The sequence below is a fragment of the Meriones unguiculatus genome, chromosome 7 (assembly GCF_030254825.1).
Source record: "Meriones unguiculatus strain TT.TT164.6M chromosome 7, Bangor_MerUng_6.1, whole genome shotgun sequence".
NCBI lineage: Eukaryota > Metazoa > Chordata > Mammalia > Rodentia > Muridae > Meriones > Meriones unguiculatus.
The window spans coordinates 2,738,785-2,761,856 of NC_083355.1; the positions used below are offsets into that span (position 1 = coordinate 2,738,785).

The 23,072-nt window shown below is 57.3% G+C and overlaps 1 protein-coding gene across 1 annotated transcript; it reads right to left on the reverse strand.

Moving 5' to 3' along the window:
* Positions 1-4,754: 4,754 nt before the first annotated feature.
* Positions 4,755-10,286, reverse strand: Chmp6 (charged multivesicular body protein 6). Its single transcript, XM_021639541.2, has 8 exons — positions 10,128-10,286; positions 8,434-8,543; positions 8,247-8,334; positions 7,854-7,940; positions 7,216-7,281; positions 7,011-7,091; positions 6,233-6,287; positions 4,755-5,663 (listed from the first exon to the last, which is right to left on the reverse strand). The coding sequence occupies exons 1-8, from the start codon at positions 10,188-10,190 to the stop codon at positions 5,611-5,613; spliced, it is 603 nt and encodes a 200-aa protein (XP_021495216.1). The 5' UTR covers positions 10,191-10,286; the 3' UTR covers positions 4,755-5,610.
* Between the last annotated feature and the right edge of the window lie 12,786 nt (positions 10,287-23,072).

Below are 23,072 nucleotides of genomic sequence, written 5' to 3' on the forward strand. Positions count from 1 at the left end.
ATAGATGTCTGTGCGTGTGCGCACTCTGCCTGTGCCGCAGTGTATGTGCAGTAGGGGACAACTCAAGAGCTTCAGCGGCTCAAGCTCGGGCCACCTGTGTGCTCGTTGGTGCCTTTCAGCCCCGAGCCCTCCCAGAGGCCCCTGGGGGGTGCCTTACATCCACACCACAGGGAAAGTACAGCAACAGGTCAGTGGGCGCTTCGGGCTAAGGGGGGAAGACGGCATGGGGTGGCAGCCGAGGGCTGAGGGTTTCTTGGAGGCTGTGAGAGCATCTGAGCCCACCCGGAGCCACCGCAGCCTCAGTACGCTGAAGCACAGGACACAGCTAAGGCGCACCCCCAGGAGCGTTCACGGCTGAGCGGCTGCTACGCTCGGACCTTCGCCTTCAGTGAACCCTGCTACAAGCCCTGTGAGCCCTCGCCCAGGTGATGGGAAGGGACGTCCCTCAGAAACCTGGGGTGGCAGGCCTCGGGCGTCACCCTAGCAGGCCACACCCTCCGTGCAGACTGGGTGCTATGGAAGGCTCAGGGATGCCTGGCTCCTCGGGACGACTGATGGACAGGAATGGCTGCTGAGTGGCTTTGCCGTGCTGGGAGAGCAGCCCTTCCTCTCCCAGGCCGGTGGGCTTGCCACAGAGTTGGCAAATGTCAATGAGAACACGGCAGAGTGGCAGGCACCCTGATCCTCAGGATCCAGGTGTCCAGTGGCCTGAGCCCTGGTCCACAGGTCCACCCTGGGAGTAAGGGGGCCAGAGAAAGCAGCTTCCCTGCAGGCCTACCTGCCCAGGTCTCCCTGGCTGGTGGGATCACGCCCTTTCTCCCAGAGGTGAGAAAGAACGTACCGCCAGCCAGCGGCCAAGGCAAACAGCAGCAGGGAGATGACCGGCTGAGCCCCACTGTGGCCTTCAAAACTGGCCCTCAGGTTGGGCGCACACCTGTGCCCACACCAGAGCAGCGGGCAGCCTGGCCATAGGAGAAATAAAAAAGGCAGGGTCTCACTGTAGCTGAGGCTGGTCTCAAAAGTGGGATGGCAGGCGCGAACAGCGAGCTTGGTGCTCAGCAGGCAGCAAAGCGCCAGATCCCAACACTCCCCAACAAACGTGGAGGGCTCACCCACGTCAGAGACTGTCACTCAGCAAGATAAAGGGCTGCCCTGGGCACACATGACCATGCGGTGCTCCACAGGGGCCCTGTCGGAATGGCAGGCGCCATGGTCTCGAAACAGACCAGTGGTTTCCAGGGACGAGGAGGGTGGGGAGAGCGGCAGACAGCTGTGTCCTGACTGGGGGTAGAGTGGTTGCCTAACTCTCATGAGGCCCGGGGATGAGTCCCCAGAGCTGCAGAATGGAATGCAACAGCAGCGCCCTGGCTCTGAGTTGGCTGGAGCCACCTTACTGCAGCACAGCTTTCTACTGGCCGTGCACAGGGCACAGTACAGCCTGCAGGATGCGGTGCAGCCTGCAGGGCCCGGCACGGCCTACAGGGCCCGGCACGGCCTACAGGGCCCGGCACGGCCTGCAGGGCCCGGCACGGCCTTCAGGGCCCGGCGCGGCCTGCTGTACGCACAGGGCCCGGCGCGGCCTGCTGTACGCACAGGGCCCGGCGCGGCCTGCTGTACGCACAGGGCCCGGCGCGGCCTGCTGTACGCACAGGGCCCGGCGCGGCCTGCTGTACGCACAGGGCCCGGCGCGGCCTGCTGTACGCACAGGGCCCGGCGCGGCCTGCTGTACGCACAGGGCAGGCGCGGCCTGCTGTACGCACAGGGCAGGCGCGGCCTGCTGTACGCACAGGGCAGGCGCGGCCTGCTGTACGCACAGGGCAGGCGCGGCCTGCTGTACGCACAGGGCCCGGCGCGGCCTGCTGTACGCACAGGGCAGGCGCGGCCTGCTGTACGCACGGCCTGCTGTACACACAGGGCCCGGCGCGGCCTGCTGTACACACAGGGCAGGTCACCAGCTTCAGTGGTTTCGTTCACTGCTGTGGTGGCTGCTCTCAACGCTGCTTCCCTAACACCCAGGTTCAAATTTCACTGCAGTCTGACAGTATAAGGAGGTGACCGGGCTCCAATGCCCAGCAGAACAGCCCACAGCAGTCCCTCACTGACCCGACGCCCCCTTCTGGGCTCTGTGGGAACGTGCTCGGCGCACGCAAACATCAAAGACCCATACACATAACTACATAAAAAAAAGTTCAAAAACATACTTTTTCAAGAAGTGATCAGACACAGCCACTGGAGAAGAGGCCCTCGGTACTACCCAGCGGAACCCCTGTATGCTCCGGCACCGGGCCGCAAGGCAAGCTATGCCAACCACTGGCGAAAAGGTTATGGGTTCACCTGATTTGGACTGGACCTGAGGCCTGCTCCACGGGGTGCACTCAAGCCTGGTACCGTAAACCGATTGCTTTAGTCCCTGGGTTTTCTGTGCTTCCATTCAAAGTTGACACTTGGCCTGACAAGACCCGTGCTGGGATTGCTGGGATTTTCATGGTGGTTGCATGAGACTCTGGCTTGCTTTAGGACGGCCATGCCTAGGGAGGTTGTAGGCCCTGGGGGGAACCGGCTACAGGTTTGATAAACAGACAAGCTGTCAAATGTCCTTCAGGTCATTTACGTTTCTACAAACGTGAGTGCTGCTTGGCCTCGGCCAGAGAAGCTTCTCTCTGCAGTGGGCACAGTAACTGGTCAGGGAGCTGGAGTGAGTGCTGAGCTCATCTCTGTCTCTCCCTCCACACGGCTCAGGGGCATCCAGAAAGGCTGTGCAGAAAGAATGTAAAAGCTGGGAGCTGTGACTAGGGGCCCACCATCGCGAGGGACTATGTCCGAATGGGGGAAGACACCCCTCCTGCCCTCTCGCTTTCAGCCAGGTGGTGCAGCAGCTAGAAGGCCTTGGCAGGAGGCCGGCACTTGTAATGTCCAACTTCCACAACTGTGAGAAACACCTTTCTGTCCAGTGTGACTAGCCCAGGCTCAGTCAATCTGCTACAGCAGGACAAATTAAGAAAGGCTTTAAAGCTGAGCCCCATAGTAAAGGCATATGCCACCAAGCCGGAAGACCTGAGTTTAGTCCCAGGACTGACTCCCGAGTTCCCTGCATGCACCACACACAGAAATAAATGCAGTAAGAGTAAAAAACAATCCTCAGTCACAGAAGCTGGCGCTTTCTAGACAGCTTACCTCTCTGTATCAAACCCAGAGTCCAGGAAAGAGGAAAGCACTCTACCTGAGCCATATCCCAGCCTCTGTGCCAGAGCCAGGGTCTCACAGCGTAGCCCCAGCTGGCCCCTCCTGCCCCCACCCCCCTGGGGGTCGGGATTACAAGTGTGAGAGGCGCTGTGCCGGACTTGGGTGTATGTAACTTACATTTGGGTGACTTTGGGGCTGGAAGTGTGTGGGGACCCCGCCTTCAAGCCCTCACACACGATGGAGCTGAGGTGCCAAGGCTTCATCGGCTGAGGACAGGCAGCTGGACTGAGTCAGTGGAGACCAAGCTCCCGAAGCATCCCTGTGAACCGCTCTTCCTGCTGCACTGTCCTATCCCAAGCAACTCGCCGAGACCTTCCTGTGAGCTGGCTTTTCTGCCCTGAATGGGCCTCTAGGCCACAGCATGAGCTGTCTTCCAGGGAGCCATGTTTGTCCTGCAGGCCCAGCCCAGCCTGGCCGTGCCCCCATTCACAACACCACTGCCACCTCCAAGTCTCCAGAGATTGTCTCTGGCAGGGCCCCAGCTCTGCCACAGGCTCTGCACTCAGCATGCGATTGTCACAGCTCTTACACCAACCACACTGGCGTAGGAGTGTGAGGGAGCAGAGAGGGCCAAAGACCACAGGCTCAAGGGTGGAACCCCAAGCCAGGTACTCACCTGTCACCTCAGCGTTCAGAAGGCCTCAGCCAGCAGACAGCACAGGGCAGCAAGACCTCATCCCCAAAATGAAGTAAGAGTCTTGGCTGCCTTGGGGTGCGGCCAGCTCCCCCCAGGGAACGACAGCCTCCAGCCAGCTCAGGTGAGACACAACAGAAAGCTGAATGGAGCCCAGCCCACCTGGGCCTCTGCAGCTCCGCCTATAGCCCTGGTGTTGGCTGGGCTCACAGCGAGAGGGGCTGCAGGTGTGGCCAGGGCCTAGCTTTCCTGCTGCAGGGCCTGGCCACGGCAGGAGCGGGCTTCATTAGTAAAACTACCTTCAGGATGGCCAAGCACCCCAGCAGCAGAGGAGAAGCCGAGGCCACACTTTGTCCATGGGGTTTGGTGGACGGCAAGCATGCGCTCAGGGCTGCTCCCAGTTCCCACCGGCACAGCAGGTTCCACCGTCTCCTGAGAAGCCCTGAGACCTTGCGCTGCTAAGCCTGGCTGTGTGCAGAGGATGCGCCACAGAGGGCACTCGCCAGCTGTCAGCAGATACGATGCTTCCCATGTGCACGGCAACCCCAACCTGCCTCTCACTAAGAGGCCCCGGGCCTGGGGTCTGGCAGCCCTGACTACCAGCCTTATGCAGCATGGGCATCTGGGCGTGGCCAGAGCCCTGCCCTCTTCTGCCTTGAGATACAGCTGCTGAACAAGGTTCCCTTAGATCTCTGGAAGTCCCAGACTTTATCTACCACAGGGAGGAGCCCACAGCTCCCCTCCCCCCGTCCCCAGCTGTCTAGCACCCAGCCCCTGGCTTTGCCTACCATAGTGGCTAGGGCTGTTTCCGTCAGGTCACGCTTCAATCCACCCATGTAACTGCTCCTATGCAGAGAACCACACCAAGACACCAAACTCAAGTCCAGGAGGCCAAAGACCATGCAAGGGTCAACTTTAATACTGGGGTTGACCTGTTTTGGGTTAAGGAAGAGATGCCCTCCTTTCCTGGAGGGCCCTGAAGGTACATAAGGCCCTGTAAGGACCAGAGATTGTCCATAATCAAACAAGACAGGGCCTGGGGTCACTTCCAAGCTCTGTGCCTCCTGGTGGCTAACGGGCTGGCAGCTTAGTGTGTCCAGGACTCCATGGGGTACACGCCCACTGGAACAGGGTCTCGTCATCACTTTCAAGATGACTTTCCACGAACAGGCTCCTAGATTTGTCCATTCAGCAGGATGGCCCCCCTCCCCAACATATGAGGTTCCACATAGTTTGGAGACGACCAGTATCCTAGGGTTTCTGCTACTAGCCTGCAGGAAACTGAGGGATATCAGGATGCCAGGCAAGGTAAGAACCCCTTAACTGAAGCCCCCACCAGCTCACGTGAGTAGCAGAGATGAGAAGGAAGCATAGGGAGCCCAAGGTCTGAAGTGCTTCCTCACGAGAGCGCAGGTCGCACGGGCTGGGTCAGCCATGAGAACAGCACCGGGAGTAGTGGGCTGTGGCACCGTGGGGGCCACAGCTGCCTGAAGCCAGGCCTGGCTGCGCTGAGTGTCCACTTAATCCAAGCAAGACGTGATGCATCCAGACTAAAGTGCGAAGGGCGAGTTGTGGGGCCCTGATGTCAGGGCCTGTGTAAGCTGCTGCTCCAGCCACCAGCACCGGCCAGTTCAGCCCTTCAGGCCTCCGGGAAGCCCTCAGGGTTCTCACGAAGCCAAAGGCTCTGTGGGCCGGTCCTCAGAGAATCCCTGTGAGTCCCTGGAGAGGCTAAGTTATGAAGCTGCCACCAGCTCTGCCTGCCTGGATCTGGCCTTGGCAGGGGCTTCTGTGGAAAAACAGTTGTTCATGATGAGCACAGAGATCATTCGGATGAGGTCAGGGGCTGCAGGGGAGGGGTGTGCCAGCAGAGGAGGTGAGGTATAAACAGGGAGCTGGGCAGACCTAGAGGCCAGGGGCACAGCCTGCCAGCAGGCCTCAGGGGGCTCAGAGCTCCCAGAAGTCACAAAGGACCAGAGGGAAATGTGGAGATACCATGACGTTGACTGTCTACTACATCCACTGACCATGATGCTGCAGGGGCAGCCTGTCCAGGGCTCAGAGTTCCAGAGGACTGCTAGAACACGGGACCTAAGCCCGCCAGGGTCCAAGTGGCTGACAAGCCTCCCAGGGCTAATGAGTGAACATGCCTGGGGCTGGTCTGGCTCCCATGAGAGGGCCCAACAACCCAACGCCTGGTACTCGCTCTCTGTCAACCTGGGCACAGCTCGGGTACACTTTCCCACTGTGCTGTGGGTGGCGCCGGTGGGTAAGGCGAGATGAAAAGGGTTCTGCTCCCTTTGAGACCTGAGTACGCACCTTCAGACCAACACACTCACAGGCAAAATGCAAAGATACCTGGGCTGATGTCAGGAAGGGGCTCCGAAGGGACCTCTGGTAACTCGATTTGTTCCTGCAAGAAGCACAGGTGAGGCATGAGCTGAGCGTGTGCCACCACAGGCTGCCGCGCCTCTCAGGAGGAGCTGGGTCTCTTGACTAGCTGCTCTCAGACGGAGTAGCAGCTGCCAGCCTGCTGCTCTGGCTGGCTCTGCTCTGCCTCAGCCACAGCAACCCTGCGGGTGCCTGCTACAGAGGTGGCCCAGGGCATGCTGGGTCCCCAGGGACAGGAAGCTGTGACTGGCTTCTGCTGGGAAGGTCTGTGGAGCTACACTGGTAGAGGGCCGTGGAGAGCGTGCCCGTGAGCACAGTGTGGGCATCCCAGCAGCTCAGAAAGCTCCTGGCCCTGGAAGGGGCGTAGCCACAGGCCCCAGAGAGCGCTCCTGGGCTGCAGACAGTAGGGCCCCAGGGCCTGGACAGAGGGAACAGACTCCACTGAGTCACAAGAGGAAAGAAAGCAGAGGCTAACGGTGCAGGCAGGCACAGCATTTCCTCTGTCCACACAAGGGTCACAAGTGCCTGCAGCAAACTGCCGGGTCAGCCTGCAAACCCTCCCCCAACTCCCGGCTGCCAGCATCGGGTGTGGAAGAAGCTTGGCTTCAGCACAGAGGAAATCACCTTAGGAAGGAAATCGGGAAGCCACCACTCCGGGCTCAGCCTAACAGTGGACACAACACGGCCAGGCAGAGGCCTACAGGACCCCATCCCCCAGGGCTCCAGACAGCCTGGGCACCCGTACCTGAGTGATTGCATTCAGCTCTTCCAGGATGGCATCCTCATCCTCCTGGGTGAAGCTTCCAGCCAGCAGCTCATCAATTTGCTGTGGAAGGGAGACAGGCATTGAGGAGCGTGCCGGGTGGGGCTTTGGGTTCCCATGGGCAGGAGGGGCTAGGCACATGCGTGCCAACCCGGCAATGGGTGGGCCTGGGCCCAGCAGCACATACCCGCTGGTACTCTACTGCCTCCTGGGTCTCGTCCAGGATCCTCTCCACCTCCTCAATGGACATCACCTGGGGGAGGGGGTTCCAGAGCTACTCAGTGAGGCAAATGGGGGCCCCGTAGCTGCACCCGAATCCTGTCTCTCCTTCAGCAGATCCAGGGAAATGGGCCTGCCCTTGGCTTTCAGCCACACCTGCCTTCCCCTGCCCAGACCTTCCCAGAGCCAGAGTGACCCTGACAGGGTCAGAACTGGAAATCCTTCCTGGGTGGTGCCTAGACTTCCTTGGCACCCAGTCAATACAGCACCTCTGCCGGCTGAAGCAGTGAGCCCCAGGCCCCACTCAGACACCCAGAGACACAGCTAGCCCAACCTCTGGCCTCTGAGCCCTTGGATCCCTGCCCAGGCCCTTGCCACACCCATGCTGCTCCCTGAGCTCCAGGTAGGCACCTATGGCACCACTTCCTGCCATCCAGCACCAGCGAACCCGGCTCAAAGGTTGTGCTGTGCCACATCTCCCTCAGGTCCCTGCCAGGCACTGACAATCCCCCAATGCCGCTAGGCTCGGGCTCCAATCTAGCCTGAGCCCCCCTGGCCTCTGGGCCCTGTGGCTGCTCCCACCCACACCCGGCCCCGAGGACCTACCTGGTGCATCTTCTTGAGACACTCGTTGCCCACCTGAAGCCCCTCCATCACCTTCATCTCAATCTGCGTGAACTCGATGCTCTGAACCTGAAAGCAGCGGATGGTGGTCAGAAGCCCCGCTTGGCTCCACACCGGCTTGGGTGACAGGCTTCTGGCACTGGAAGGAATGTCCCACCCTTTCTGGTCCCTGCTGTGGGACTTACCAAGAAAGTGCTGGAGGACAATCAAAGGGTGCTGGCGGCCTTTCTGTGGCTCCAGCCAGCAGGGGCAAACCAAGCTCTCACCCAAAAGACAGACCCTGAGTGTTCCCCTCCTCCCGCCCCAGGGTGGCCCAGCCTCAACCCTGTTCCCCAGGCACTCAGGTTCCCAGGAAAGGCTCCGGCCACTGCCTACCATGGCTTCCAGGCTGCTGATCTGGTTCTCTGTCCTATCGAGCAGCTGCTCCCGGTACCTCTTCTTCTTGAGCAGCAGCTTGGCCCGTCTGCAGGGGAAGCCGCGGAGTCTGCCCTGGCTCCGGTGCGGGCAAATGCCTCCTCTCCCACCATGCCCCTTTCCCACATTCCCACGGAAGTGCTCTTACTCTTTCCTGCCATCCCGCAGCAGCTGCCTGGCCAGCGCACGCTCCCTCTCCAGCTGCTGCGTGACCCTCTTCTGGTACTGCCTCAGCTTGTCCCTCTGCTGCTTCAGTTGCTGGGGAGAAAGCAAGGGTGCAGCCCGCTCAGCCGCTCCTGCCAGCTTCATACCAGCCCGCATGGTCAGGAAGGGCCGGGCAACCCTCTCACCAGGGCCTCTGCCACCCACAGGGTGTGGGACAGTGTGCAGAAACATCTCCAGTCCTACACCCCGGAGGCTGCCAGCCCCCCACAAAGGGGCCAAGGAGTAGACTCTCACCCTACTCAGTCACAGCTTGGCCCCAACACTGGAAGACCAGGCTGGGAGCAGCCTGAGCTCTGTGGGCACTCAAGTGGGCACCAGGCCCTGGAGGGGTTGCTCGCCATCCTCCACCTCCCCACCTTTCTTTCTGAGACAGTGTTGCCCGAGCCCCCCCCACTGAGCATTTCCCACCACACGACTCTTCCCACTTTTATCACGCACTTGGCTTTCCTGTCTCCACTGTCATCGCCTGACTGGACAATAGCCACGTGGCAGTATGTGCAGGGCTGTCGCGCCGCCTTTCCGCTGTGCCCCACAGACCTTGCATGGCCACTGTTCAGCTGTGGCCAGTCCTCCCTACGTAGGCCATTCCCATTTTGTGCCCAAATGCTGCCACTTCAGGTGGAGCTACAGTGGACAGGTGCATGCCCTGGGCACCCGTCACACCCAGAACACCTGGAGGGCAGACCATTTTGGGTGAAGGCAATGGGCACCTTCAGGGTTCATCCAGAGGGATGCCATTCGCCATACACCGAGGTCACGTGGGAAAGCAGGCTAGCTGGGGGGCTCTGCTGGCTGGGGGTGACGTAAGTTCCCAGGTCCCCCACCTTCACCCAGTGTTCTCTACAGGGTCTGCCCACCCCTCGGGCATCGGCTGCACGAGAGAAAGTGCTCACTGTTCCCAGCTTCAGATTTGGAGACCCTGGCTAGGCTGCACGTGCTCTCCCTTCCTGGGTAGTTACTTCCGCCAGCTGTGCACAAAGCATCAGGAGTCTGGCTTGCCCGGGGAGAGGAATGGAGCTGCAGGATGCCAGGCTGTGCCATCTGAGCACACCAGGCAGGTGGCGGCAGCAGCTGGGGCTAGGCTCTCGCTTTGCCGTGTCCCTGAGCTCTGGCATTGTTCAGGCGTGTGCTTCACAGAGGAGTCCTGAGCCCCGGACCCTCACGGAGGAGCAGACTCGCCCTGTCTGTGCGCAGGGCCCACCTCTGTGACAGTTCTGAGAAATGGGGGGCCCACTCCTGACACAGGAGTGTCCCGGGGGGCCCCAGGGGCTGCAGAGGTGGGGATGAGCATCCTTTCCCTGTAAGAATCACTCTAAGACCTTTAGTGACAGCCACGCCTGCGGGTTCTTTATCTGGGGGCTTTACCTAGGAACTTTTAGTAACTTATAGTTTGGGGTGCCAAGGCCACTGGCTGCCAGCAGCTTGTTTCCTGGCACCTTCTCTCACAGATCTGCGCTCAGCCACTAGACACGATCCGGCTCTGTCCGGGCCGAGCTGCGGCCGGTCCAGGTGTGTCTGCAGCTGGGCGCCCGATGGCACCGGAAGCGCGGCTCGCTCCGCTTCCCGCCTCAGTTTCCCCCACGGGACCAGGGCCCCCGCCCGCCTTCGGCCCCTCACCAAGATGGCCCTGTCCTGTTCGGTGACCCGGCTCTGCTTCTTCCGGCCAAACAGGTTGCCCATGGCGGCCCCGAGCCAGCCGGCCGGCCGAGCCCGTCGCCGCCGCCCCGCGGCCACCGTACTCCGCCCGCCCTACGGCGGCCGCGCGGAGCCACGCGCTGCAGAACGCGAAGCAGCTCCGTCCTGACGGTGCGCCCCGCCTTCCTGGACTTCCTCCGCGGTGCTAACGCCCTCCCTCCCCTTTCGGCTACTCGAATGGGACCTTTGATTAATTCAGTGCCTCTCAGATGGGCGAGCCTAAGCCAGGCTTCCCGACCTTCAAAAACGCCCAGCCGACGCCCCCCCCCCCCCCCCCCCCCCCCCGCCTAGCGCTGAACATGAAGTGCTGAATTTCCTTAAGCTGCAGCCAGTGTTTTGGACCTATAAATGCTTGCTGAGATGCTATGCATCAACGTGCACCTACCATCTGGCGTCGTCACCTGGTCCCGTAGTCCCCCCACCCCCTGCTGTGATCAGGACACAGGGGTCCTACTTTCTTTCTTGAGGTCTTGGGCTGCTGATGGCTGGGGCTGATGCAGTGGCCCCAGGAATTCTGTAATCCTGCCCTCTTAGGCTCTTGGTGTGTTAACTGGGGTGCCAAGACACTGATGCCTGGATCTCTACACCCTAAAAGCCCCCAAGGGTGCACTGTTGCCCTGAATTCATTGCCTTGGTCAGGAGGCAAGTGCTCCAGCTTCCTCCACGGGAATCATCCCTTTGAGAGGCAGCACAGGAGTTGTGCGATTGCTAAGCCTTCTTCATCCATACCTTCCTGGACTTCCGGCACAGCCTTGCCCTCAGGCCCCACCCATCCTGGGTCCTGTAGAGCTGGTGACAGCCCTCCACAACCAGCACCTTCGGATTCCTGAACTGCCTGCATTTTTCTGCCCCTCCCCCCATCCACAGTGTGAAAAGAACAGCCCAGAGGCCGAGAGGAACACTTATGGTGATGGCTTGAGGCAGGCCCCGCTGTCAGACCTAGGGTTCTGGCTCTTCTGTCTGAAGCAGTTTCTAGAGTTTTGGTTGGTTCTGCTTGGATTCGCCGAACACATTGAGTCCTGTGTTCCAGGGCCCTGTGCATGCAGCTGCTCTAAACGGGCTCAGCCACCCACCTCGGTGGCTAGCTGTTGGATCTTAGTTTCCGATGCTCACAGCCAGCCGGCCCGTGAAATCTCAGCAACAGTACCCTGTCCCTGTGGCCAGCACGGCTGTAAAGAGCAGCTCTGTGGAACTTTCAGGAGGTGGAGCTTCCCATTAGTGTGGTTTCAAGCCCTCGTGAAGGCCATGCTCTGGGGTGTGGGGCACAGGTGCCACCTGATAGAGCCCTGGCCTGCGCCTTGCTGTGCAGACCAAGGTGGCACCACAATGCTGGCTGCACCGCACGCCGGCTTTGCTGGCTGTCCATTCCTGTCTACGCTGTGTTAGGACTCCTGGCATGCAGCGCCACTCACTGAGGACGCACCCGTGTGCCTAGGGTGCGGCTGGCCACCAGGGCTGCATCAGCCTCCCTGGTCTAACACTCTGGAAGCTCTTCCACACCCTCTCCCTAGTTCTCTGCCAGTGCAGAGCTGAAAATGTCTGAATTCTTGCAGTCTCTAAGCCAGGATTTGGCAGCTATGGCCTATGAGCCAAAATTGGCTTGAGCGCCCCCCTCCCGTACAGCCTGAAAGCTAAAATATATACTTATTTATTTATTTATATTTACTTATATAAATATATATTATATATTGTATTATATCATATATAAATATACTTAGGTATGCAAATATATATTTACATATATAAATATATTTACACATATAAATACATTTACATATATTTGCTTATTTTTCGACAATGCCTTGTTATATAACCCTGGCTGTCTTGGAACTCACTATGTATACCAAGCCAGCCTTGAACTCAGGAAGATCCACTTGCTTCTGCCTCCCAAGTGCTGGGATTAAAGATGTGAGCCACCATGCCCAGTAAGGTTTCTCTATTTTAAAAGAACTGGAGGGCTGGAGAGATGGCTCAGAGGTGAAGAGCACTGGTTGCTCTTCCAGAGGTCCTGAGTTCAATTCCCAGCACCCACATGGCAGCTCACAACCATGTGTAATGAGATGGCTTTTCTGGGCAGACAGAACATTGTCTATATAGCAAGTGAGTAAATCTTAAAGAATTGCTGTTGCTTTACCGGGTGGTTACCAGGTGGTGGTGGTGCACGCCTGAAATCCCAGTACGTGGGAGGCAGAGGCAGGCAGATCTCTGTGAGTTCCAGCCCAGCCTGGTCTACAGAGTGAGTCCAGGACAGCCAAGGCCACACAAAGAAACCTTGTCTTGAAAAACAAACAAAAAAGGATTGCAAAGCACACACATACATACAAGCACACCCAGCACACACACACACACACACACACACACACAAGCATACGCACCCAGCACGTTCATGCACACACACAGACATCAAGGAACAGAAGAACAGGAAGCCAGTGGACAGAAACCTTGTGTCTTTTCCAAACATGAAATATTTTGTGTTCACTCCTCTTTATTTTTTGAGGCTGTTTTGCTGTGGCTCAGGCAGGCCTTAACCTCGTGAGCCTCCTGCTGCAGCCTTCTGAGCACCGAGACTGCGTGCAAGTATATAGCACCCTCTTTAGTCCTTCACAGGTCAAAAATCTCCGATTTCCATCCCAAGCCATTTCCTGACACGGCACGCCATGTGCCTGGCCCCTGGCACTTGACCACAGGCCTCATGGCAAGAAAAGGTGGCTGCGAAGGTCCTCAAGGAGGAGGGGACTCCTGAGGATTTACCACGCGTGGGCTCATAAAAAGATCCCTAAATGTGGACTCCTGACGCGTGGGCTCATAAAAAGATCCCTAAATGTGGGCTCCAGCTCCCTCAGCCATTGCAGGTCGCTCTGCCGGAGACAGTTCATGTGTTTGCGAGGCCCAAGGCCATGAGTCCCGTTTCCTCCTGAGTTCAGGGTTCTTGTCTTTCCATCAAAGTCCTAACTCTTTCTCCCTCTGGTGTTGGGTGCAGGACCCAGGACTCTGTTAGGCGAGGGCTCTACCACCCAGCTACACCCCAAATGACAGTCCAGCCTCTGGGAAGTTCTTGTGGCCAGGTGCAAGGGCTGCGTTGTGGTCTAGTGTGTGTCTTCAGGCCCCGATCTGCAGCAATGCCGCTGCTGTGGCCACGAGAAGGGATAGCCCCCTCAGCACGGCCAGGGAGCGCTGGCTTCTGAGAGCTGAGGGCTTTGCCGTGGAGCGACCCTGCAAAGGCCCCCGCACTGGGGAGATCTCTGCAGGATGCTCACCCTGCAGCCACCTGGCGACATGCAGCAGTGACTTGGACCCCGTGTCATGTTAAGTGGCCCTTTATCGCCACAGCCACTGGAGGCAGCTTCCCCAGAGGCTGTCCACGTGCCACGGACAGGACTCCCTTTCCCATAGGTCAGAAGCTCAGAGGCACATTAAAGCCCAGGGCCAAGGCCGGAAGTCCACTGCACGTCCATCTGGGAAGCCCTGCCTCCTCGGACTGTGAGGGAGCTCCTGTGCAGTCCCAGAACAAGACAGAAGCAGTGCTGGTCGCCTGGGCAGAGAACAGTGACCCACTAGACCTGCAGCCACCCAGAGGGCACACGAGAACTTAAGGGACGCAGGAGGGGCAAATGCGGAGAAAGACTGTGGGGAGTTTCGGAGTGTCTAGAGAATGCTTTGCCCCGGCTGGGGAGATTGTTGGGGGGGGGGGTGCTGTCTTTGGTGAAGAAGGATAATTGTAGGATTCTTTGGAGGAGAGGTGCTGGCTAGTTACAAGACCCAGAAAGGGCGTGTGTGGTGAAGAGCTCCACCTGACAGCAGAGTCTGGAAGAAGCCACTCTCTGAAGGGGCCGGCAGGCTGGGAGCTGCAGGGCTAGAGGAAGGGGGATGCTGAGCCCCCAAAGGAGGGCTGGGGCTAGGGTGTGACGTCCTGTCCAATGAGAGACAGAGACAGAGACAGACAGACAGACAGACAGACAGACAGACATACACACACACACACACACACACACACACACACACACACACACACAGACGGAGGAGGAAGGGAGGGAGAGAGAGAGAAAGAGGGAGATAGAGGCTCATTCCACCTCCAGGCCTTCCTCAATTCCAGCACCCTCTGCTGACAGAGCCCAACCTTGCACTCACCGGAGAAGTTTTTCCAGGGCCCAGCTCACAAAGCTGACTCAGGAGGGAGCATCTGAAGAGAAATAACCACACTGGCGGTGAGGCTGTGATTAGGGCCGTCACGATGCTTTTCAGTCCAGGCCACAGATGTAGACTAGCTCCCTTCTGACACCTCTGTATGCTTGCTCTTGAAACTCAGCCATCAAGCCAGCCTGAAAAGGAAGCCCGTCAGGATGTGTTAGTTTTTGCGAGAGTCCCCCACAACCCTTCCCAGCTGTGCTATTTGGGGAGGTTGGGGGGACTTCAGCAAACGGAGCTAAGGTGGAGGAAGGGTGCTGGTGAGTGCCTTTGAGGGTGATGCCTGTCCCCTGATCCAGTGTGCCATCTCTGCTCACTACCCACTCATGCGAGCAGGCTCCACCTCCACAGCTCCTGCTGCCATGAGGCCTCGCCACTGGCCCAGAATCAGTGGCGCCGGACACTGCAGGTTGAAGTTTCTGAAACTGAGTGGAAACAAATCCTTCTTTAGGCTGTCTCTGGCAGTTGTTTCACCTCAGACACAAGACAAGCAGCTGAGACTCCACTTGTGGCAGTGAGACACGTCACAGAGTATCCCTACCAGCTGTGCCGCCGCAGCTGAGGTCAGCAGGGCAGAGCCTCCCTGACAAGCGCGACATAAACCCACAGCTGTGAGACAGATGAACCGGGGCTGCTTTTACCTGCTCTGGGTTGTGGCTGTGGATAACTGATGGTGATTGTTGGTGCCTCAAGAAGGCAGAGGGGAGGTTGAGGGAACCTGCACATGATGCTGGGTAGGTCATTGCTATCTGTCTGTCTGTGGCCTGCCCTTGGGAATCAGGTGAGAGTCCTGGCTTTCCACTGAGACACCCCCCCCCCGCCCCAGCACGTATGTGTTTTCACGTGAGTGCAGGCATGCAAGTGCCACAGTCTACATGTAGAGCTCAGAGGACAACCTCAGGTCCTACCTTTCCCTTGTTTGAGGCACGATCTTTTGCTGTCACTCGCAGCAGGCTAGCCGGCTCCTGGGCTTCTGGAGAGCTTGTTTCCACCTCCCTTCGCTCCTGGCTGCGGGGATTGCAGCCACTTTGCAATGGTGGCTGGGTTTTCCCTGGGTTTGGAGAACCTGAATTCAGGAAGCCAGGCTCGAAGGACATGTGCTTCACCCCAAGCCATGTCCCCAGCCTGCTGGCGCTGAGACTCTGAGTCTGGACTGCTGGCCCCCGCTGGCCTTTTTAAAGATGGCCGTCCTTTGCTTTAGAGTGTTCACAGCGACTTCAGGCCCTCCCAGCTCTGTTTCTCCTGCCTGCTGCTCCAGACCTGGCATCCTTCTTGGAACGGGCCCCACCCTGCCTACCCGGGGTCCCTGAGGAGTCAAGGACCCCATTTGGATGACAACATCTCCCACCTCATCTCTGGTCTGCAGGCTTCCTCACGGACAAGCTTCTGGGTCCTCTGTGAAAGGTGCGCAGCCATGGTGTGAAAGTGAACAGCCCCAGGAGGCCCAAGCGCTGACCAGTGATGGGGGAGGTGGATTATGGAACCTATAGGTGTTGGCCCCTGGCTGGCAAAAGTAGGCCACTGTGACGGCCTTTGGAGGTTAATGGTTCTGTTTCTCTCTGGCTCCCAGGCCACTGTGAACACCTGCTGCCTCCCACTCCTGCTGCCGTGGCCCGAGCTGCTTTGCTACGCTCCCTGCACAGCAAAGAAGTGCAGCCTCCTGAAACCACGTGGCCACACCAACTGTCCTGCTCTGTTGTTTGTGGCGGGTTTCTGTTTTAGAGTTGCAAAACACACAAATATGGCTGCATCCTGGGGAGACAAGACAGGTACGGGGTGGCTTTGTCCTGACAGCTTGACTTTAGCACACCTCCCTTCCAGAGAATGCCACAACTTGCTTTCGTTTTTTTGTTTGTTTGTTTGTTTGTCTGTCTGTTTTCTTTCTGTTGTGCTAAGGAGCTGACATATCCTAGTGGAATAGCTGTGGGAGTCATAGCCAAGCAAACTGTCCGGGCTTTTCACAGACGGGTAAGCCAGCGCTGGAGTCCAGGGCTTGGGGTATGTGTCAGCTATCCACATTCAGAGAGCCAGTGGCTGAGCCTTTGTGGCCTCTGAGTCCATCTCTCCAACATTACCCAGCCAGATAGCAAAGCCATGGTGTGCGTGCGTGCTTGTGTGTGTGTGTGTGTGTGTGTGTGTGTGTGTGTGTGATGTTTGTGGCAGGACTCAGCTAGTTCTCACTTCAGTCAGGTCTGAAGGTGGCAAGGAGCCACAAGCTCCCGAGTGTGTTACTGCCGCAGGTATGTCCTGCAAGCAAGGGGGCTGTGCAGAGGCCTGCAGGGTCTGGCACAAGGGGCTCCCTGGAGAGGGGCTACTGCCAGCGCCCCCTACCCCCTTTGTCCCAGTGCTCTCTGGCTTTCTGCTCCTACTCTTGCACAGATGACCTGCAGAGTCTGAGAATTCAATTTACCTTGTAATCCTGCACCCTGCTGGGTACAGCCTGCCTGCGATCGCGGGCACAGCAGCCCTGCCACAGGAAGCTTGCTTTTCTCTCCTAGCAGCCCCACGTGCTTCCTGGCTTTCTCACTCTGTCTTGAACTGAGAATTTAAAATCCCTTGTATGTCATTCTAAAAATGCAATCTTCCTGGTGCTGGCAGACATCAGCCTCCTACCCCACAGCCCTTGGCTCCACCCTGGTGCTGCTCTGAGCTGGTCCTTGGTTGCCCAGCTCTGCTTTCCTGAAGGATTCCATCCCAGGCAGTGAGCAGGGTATAACCGGATGCCAGCTGAGACAGGGTAGGAAGTGGGTGTCCTGCCACACAGCCCTGGGGTCAGACCCAGCAAATGATTGAAAGAGTCAGAGGACTAAAGGGGGCAGGTTCTCTGCAAGCTACATGGGAGCCTCAGCAGGCTTTCCCGGGCTTCCAAAAGCCTGTCCTCAGCTGCTTGGCTGGCAGAACAGCCCCCGATCTCTGCCTCCGCCTTCACGCCACATCTTCCAGGGTCAGTGTCCAAATCCTTTTATAAAGAATCATCACATTGGATTAAAGCTGGCCTCAACCTAGTGTACCTGCAACAGCAGTATTTCAAATAAAGACATGTTCGGAGGTACTAGGCTGTTTTTTTTTTTTTTTCCCTTGGTGTGTGTGTGTGTGTGTGTGTGTGCATGCACACACCTTATAAGTGCCTGGTGCCCACAGAACCATAATAGGGCACTGGATCCCCTGGAGCTGGAATTAAAGATGATCTGAGCTACCGCTGGGTGTGCCTTTGTTACAGAAGCCAGCGATCTTAAGCATCTCTCCAGCCCATCGGCGTGAGTTAAGGGGAAACCCACACGTGACGGAGCCTTTGTGCACTGGCTAACCAGTGCTGGAGTCTCTGTGAGGCTGATCTGGTACTAGACTGAGCCAACTGAAGCATCCTTATTGGATATTTCACCTAAAGGATACCTAATGCTGGGAGCCACGCACCTCAGAATCATTGAAGGAGTTGGAGAAATGAGGGCTGGGGAGCCTGGTCCCTGGACCTCAGGGCAGAGCAGCTTCCACAGCAGCCGCGCGCACAGCAGCCACAGACCCAGGGGCCTGCAGACCCAGGCAACATGTAGGGGAGCGGCACAGCCATCAATCACAAGTGCGCCGAGGGGTGAGGCGCAAGCTGGCTGCAGGCTGACGTAGGTGGGCAGGCAGGAGTGGGAAAGGCTACATAGGCTAGAGGCCTATAGGTGCGGGCCTGGGCAGGGTCTGTGGCCTGGCGGGGCCTTGACGGCCGGATGAGGCAGTGATAGGAACTCCTCTTCCACCTTTCCCACATCCAGAGAGTTTCTCGTGGGGAGTCTAGCTTGGATCTTCCTCGTGGCTTCCGGCTTTGCAGCACAGGGTAGCCGTGGGGATGATACCATGCCCAGCCACCACAGCCTGGAAAAGGGATGTGGATGTGATCAAGGAAGGGGCCAAGACAAGGCTAGCATTCCATAGCTGGACTGAAAATGTGATCCCTGAGTGTTGCTGGCACTTGCTGGTCCCTTCTGCCCAGGTGACCCCAACCTCTGGCAGGGAGCAGGAACCGGCAGTCACAGGAATCATTTTTGTCCTTCATTTCACACTTCTGTGTTGGCTCCTCTTGGGCAGAAAGCAGGAAGGAGACAGAGGGCAGCTTGCCTTGTCAGGCCTCCATTAGCATGACTGGAGAAGGGCTCTGGGTGGCACGGTTCAGGCCAACAACCTGCCCATGAGTCATGAACTGGTTTAGCATGGGAGCCCTATTTACCCAAGCCAACCGCAGGCCCCGAGGCCGGATGCCCTGTCTACCCAAGCCGACCGCAGGGCCCGGAGGCCGGATGCCCTATCTACCCAAGCCGACCGCAGGGCCCGAGGCCGGGGACTTCCAGCTGGGCTGGCGAGATGGGGGCATGGGTCTTAGTCAAGAGCTTCTCTGTCATCTAGGTCGTGACTTTCATGCTGACTCATGGCTCTGGTCAGCAGACCCGGGAGCACGAAGTGGGAGCCTCAGCCTTAAACTGCACTCGCACTGAGCAGTGAGACGCAGGCAGAGTGTAGGCTGGAGGTGAGCTGTGGGGTGTGTGTGTGTGCAGGCTGGAGGTGAGCTGTGGGGTGTGTGTGTGTGCAGGCTGGAGGTGAGCTGTGGGGGGTGTGTGTGTGTGTGCAGGCTGGAGGTGAGCTGTGGGGTGTGTGTGTGTGTGTGTGTGTAGGCTGGAGGTGAGCTGTGGGGTGTGTGTGTGTGTGTGCAGGCTGGAGGTGAGCTATGGGTGTGTGTGTGTGTGTGTGTGTGTGTGTGCGCAGGCTGGAGGTGAGCTGTGGGGTGTGTGTGTGTGCAGGCTGGAGGTGAGCTGTGGGGTGTGTGTGTGTGTGCAGGCTGGAGGTGAGCTGTGGGGTGTGTGTGTGTGTGCAGGCTGGAGGTGAGCTGTGGGGTGTGTGTGTGTGTGTGTGCAGGCTGGAGGTGAGCTATGGGGTGTGTGTGTGTGTGTGCAGGAGGGCCATGCGATGCCTCCAGGGGCCTTGAAGCTCAGCTAAGGAGGCAGTGCTATAAGTAGCAGAGAAGATGAGACAAGCCCAGGAACACGGTGGAATCAGTAAGAAGACAGTGAATCCCAGAGATCAGGCCTGAGCTCAGGGGTTGATGCTGGACGTGGAGGACACTGGAGAGACCCTGCTTACTTACCACATGACCTGGTCACTGGCAGCGGGGGAGAGCTTGAGGAGACTTTGCTAGACCTTCCAGAGGCAATTCTGGGGGAGGAAGGGCTGCTCTGAGGGAGCAGGGGGTGGGGACAGAGGAAAGCCCCCCTCTAATGCTCTGGGGACTTAGAGAGTGGGTGATGCTGGCTTGCTGGGTATTGCAGACATCTATCTTTTAAAACTCTCCCTCTCTCTTTTCTTTTACATTGTGGAAGGATTGAGGATAGCCTCTTCTGGGATTATGTCCCTTCAGGCAACCCCCGTGGAAATCACACGGTGGCACTGTAGGACAGGCAGCTGATGAGCCACTGTGCGGCAGAATAACCTCCGGGCTGGGGCTCTTCTTGCAGGATGTGCCTGGATTTGGTGAAGTAGCTCATTCATTCATCCCTCACTCATTTGCTCATCAAAAGGCTGGCTCATTCATTCATTTGCTCTTTCCCTCCCTCCTTGGTGCCTCTGTCCGCCGATGGCTCACGCACTGATTCATTTAGCACCTATCATTGGTGGCCCTGTTTTGGTCGGGGCACATGGGGTAAGGTGATGTTAAGCTGGGGGACTGGGTGGTCAGTGGTTAGGAAAGGCTTCTCTGAGGAAGTGATCTGACCCTGGAAGCCTGATCATCAGACATGACAGTTCAGCACAGTGTGGAGGGCAGGAACAGGCCAGCACGGACCAGTAGGAGAGGTGACAGGCTTAGGGCTGGCTCGAGGAGGAGGTCAGACCCGATGAGGGCTTTGGCAGCTTTGAGGGGTCAGGGTATGAAGGCTGACACAGCCTTTGGTCATTCACCTGGGTGGACCAGGTGCCCTTTAGGAGAAAATCTTGGCTGACACACAGAGCTCATAGTCCAGCCCAGGCTAACTGCATCCCACAAAGACAATGTGTCACAGAGTCACACCTGTAAACCCAGAACCCAGAAGGGTGAGGCAGGACGATGAGGAGTTTGAGGTTACAGTGGATACATCATGAGACCCAGTCTCAAACCAAACCAAAGACCCAACAACCACGCCCAACCCAGCCCATTTGATGCTGGTAACAGAGTTGAGGGCTGTTGAATTGAGATGGCTCAGGTGGGTAAGGGCGCTTGCTGCCCAGCCTGATGACCCAAGTTCAGTATCTGTTCCCCACAGGATAGACTCCCACAAGCTGTCCTTCTCCCGAATGTGCAGGCACACACGCACACTAAACAAACAAACAAACAACAATAATAAAAATAAAATACCATGAACATGTTTCTCATGGTTCTGGATACTAGGAAGACCAGGGTGCCGGCCTCAGGGGCACCGTGCCTGCCACCAGCCTGGCCTCTGCCTCTTAAGACAGTGCCTTGAAGGCTCTGTCGTGTGTGGTGGGAAGTGGGTTAAAGGGGCCAATATGATTCCCCTCACCCAACTGTTGATTTACTCATTGGTGGTCATACGAGCCAGTTCTGCCTTATGAACAACATCCTGTAAATGGCCCCACATGGTTTCTATGTGGTCACGTGCTTTTGTTTCCCCGGGGTTATATTTAACCGTGAAATTGCAGGGTTGTGCCGTAACTCCATACTAAACTTCTTGAAAACCCATTTTCCACAGAGCCCATCCCTTCTCACATGCCTGCGATGGTGCACAAGGGCTACAACTCCTTGGTGTCCTGGCGCACACACTGCTTTCCACCTTCAGATTCAGGCCACGTTGGCAGGTCTGAGACGGTGCCCCCCAGCAGCGTGGCTGTTATCTAGTGACATCTTCCGGGTGCCGGCCAGTCATTTGCCGTCTTCTTGGAAGAGATATCTAACAAGTCCTTCACTGGTTTAAGATGTTGGTTTATCAGGTCTTTATAATGGATTCCGGCTGGCAAGCCCGTGTAAGAGACACGATTTACAAATATTTTGTCCAATTCTGTAGACTATATCGTCTTCTATATTTTTTGTTGACAGAGGCTCACAATGGTGCCCAGGCTGACGACCTTCAGCTACACAGGCCTAGCAGTCTTGCCTTCAGGATCTTCCTGCCTCAGCTCCCTGAAGGCTGCGTGGGTTCCTTTCACTTCTTTTACAGGTCTCCTCCTTCATCCTCCTGAGAGACGTGAGCCACCACATCCAGCTTGAAGATGACTCTTCACCCGCTGAGTAGCCTTGTCACAGACCAGCTGTCAGCCTCTTATTCTGCACTCCCTGTCCTAGTCCACTGGCCTGCGACCCTTATCCCAAGGCCATGCTTTGGCTACTGTGGCTTTGTGTTAAGTTTTGAACTGAGAAATGTCAATCTTCCATTTCTCCTTCTGGTCTGGCTGTTTCGGCTCTTTATAGTTCTACAACACGAGGGTTGGTTTTTTATTTTTTAAAACTTTGAGATTTATTTTTGATTATGTGTATCAGTATGTTCACATGAGAGGAAAGGCCCGAAGAAGTCAGGGTTCCCAGGAACCTCAGTCACAAGCAGTGTTAGCCTTCCGAAGCGGTCACAGGGAACAGAGTAAGAGCAAAACCTGTTCTTAATGCTGCACCTTCCAACCCTAAGGGATGGTTTTTCTATTGCAGTTTTTCATCACTTGTGTGTATGCATGGGCCCATTCCTGTGAATGTGGGCACAGGTGTGGAAGTCAGGGGGCAACCTTGGGTGTGGTGCTTGCCCTGTGAGCTTCTGGGATTTTCCTGCCTGTGCCCTCATCTCATCACAGGAATTCTGGGATTGCCGCTGTCTGCTCCTGGGTCCAGCTTTGCAGCTGCCCTTGCCGCCCCCTCCCCCAGCCAACATTAGAGCTTGTGCTCCATCAACAATGGAAGCCTTCCACTTGCTCAGGTCCTTGGGTCTCTGGAGTGTTTTGTAGCTTTGTTCAAGCCTCTAACCTTATTTAGCCCTAGAAATCTTATTCTTTTGCATGCTGCTTTAAGTGAGATTGCCTTCCTAATCTCCTTTTCAAGTTGCTCTTTGTTGGTGTCATTCTCCGCCCCATCTACTTTCATTAAATAGTGAAACAAATAAAAACAAGCCCCCCTGTGGGTTCCAGACACTGGCTGGAATGGAGAGAGGATGTCATTATCCTTTTCCACGACAGACCACAGGGTGGATCCTGAGGATGGCTGGGCTTCATAGAAAAGCATCATTGGCCCCTTTTGCCAGAGGGAGGCAGGACTCAGAGCTGAAGCTAGGGGAAGAGGTCCTAGCCCACAGACCTCTTTTCCCTTGGCAGTTTGTGCCACAGCACAGGGCATGTTCTGGGCCCTCACGAGGATGGGGCTGCTGGCCCACTGCCTGCACTCACACAGCCTCTGCCCCATCTACAGCTGACAGCCCCAGCCACCCTGCACAGTGGGCTTCTGAGAGCAGTGGCTGGGCTAGCTTCAAGTAGTCTGTCTTTGCCTCATCCCCGCTGTGATACAGGTGGCCTGGAGCAGCCACTCTCTGAGGCGGAGTAGCTGGCCCCATGTGGGTGAGGCCCTAGCTGCAACTGGTGATACCTCCTTACACTTAGCATCTGTAAAGGAGTGGGGACACAGCCTGCTGGCAGAAGGGCTGATTCTGCAGGGCAAAGCCTACCCCTGAAGAAAGG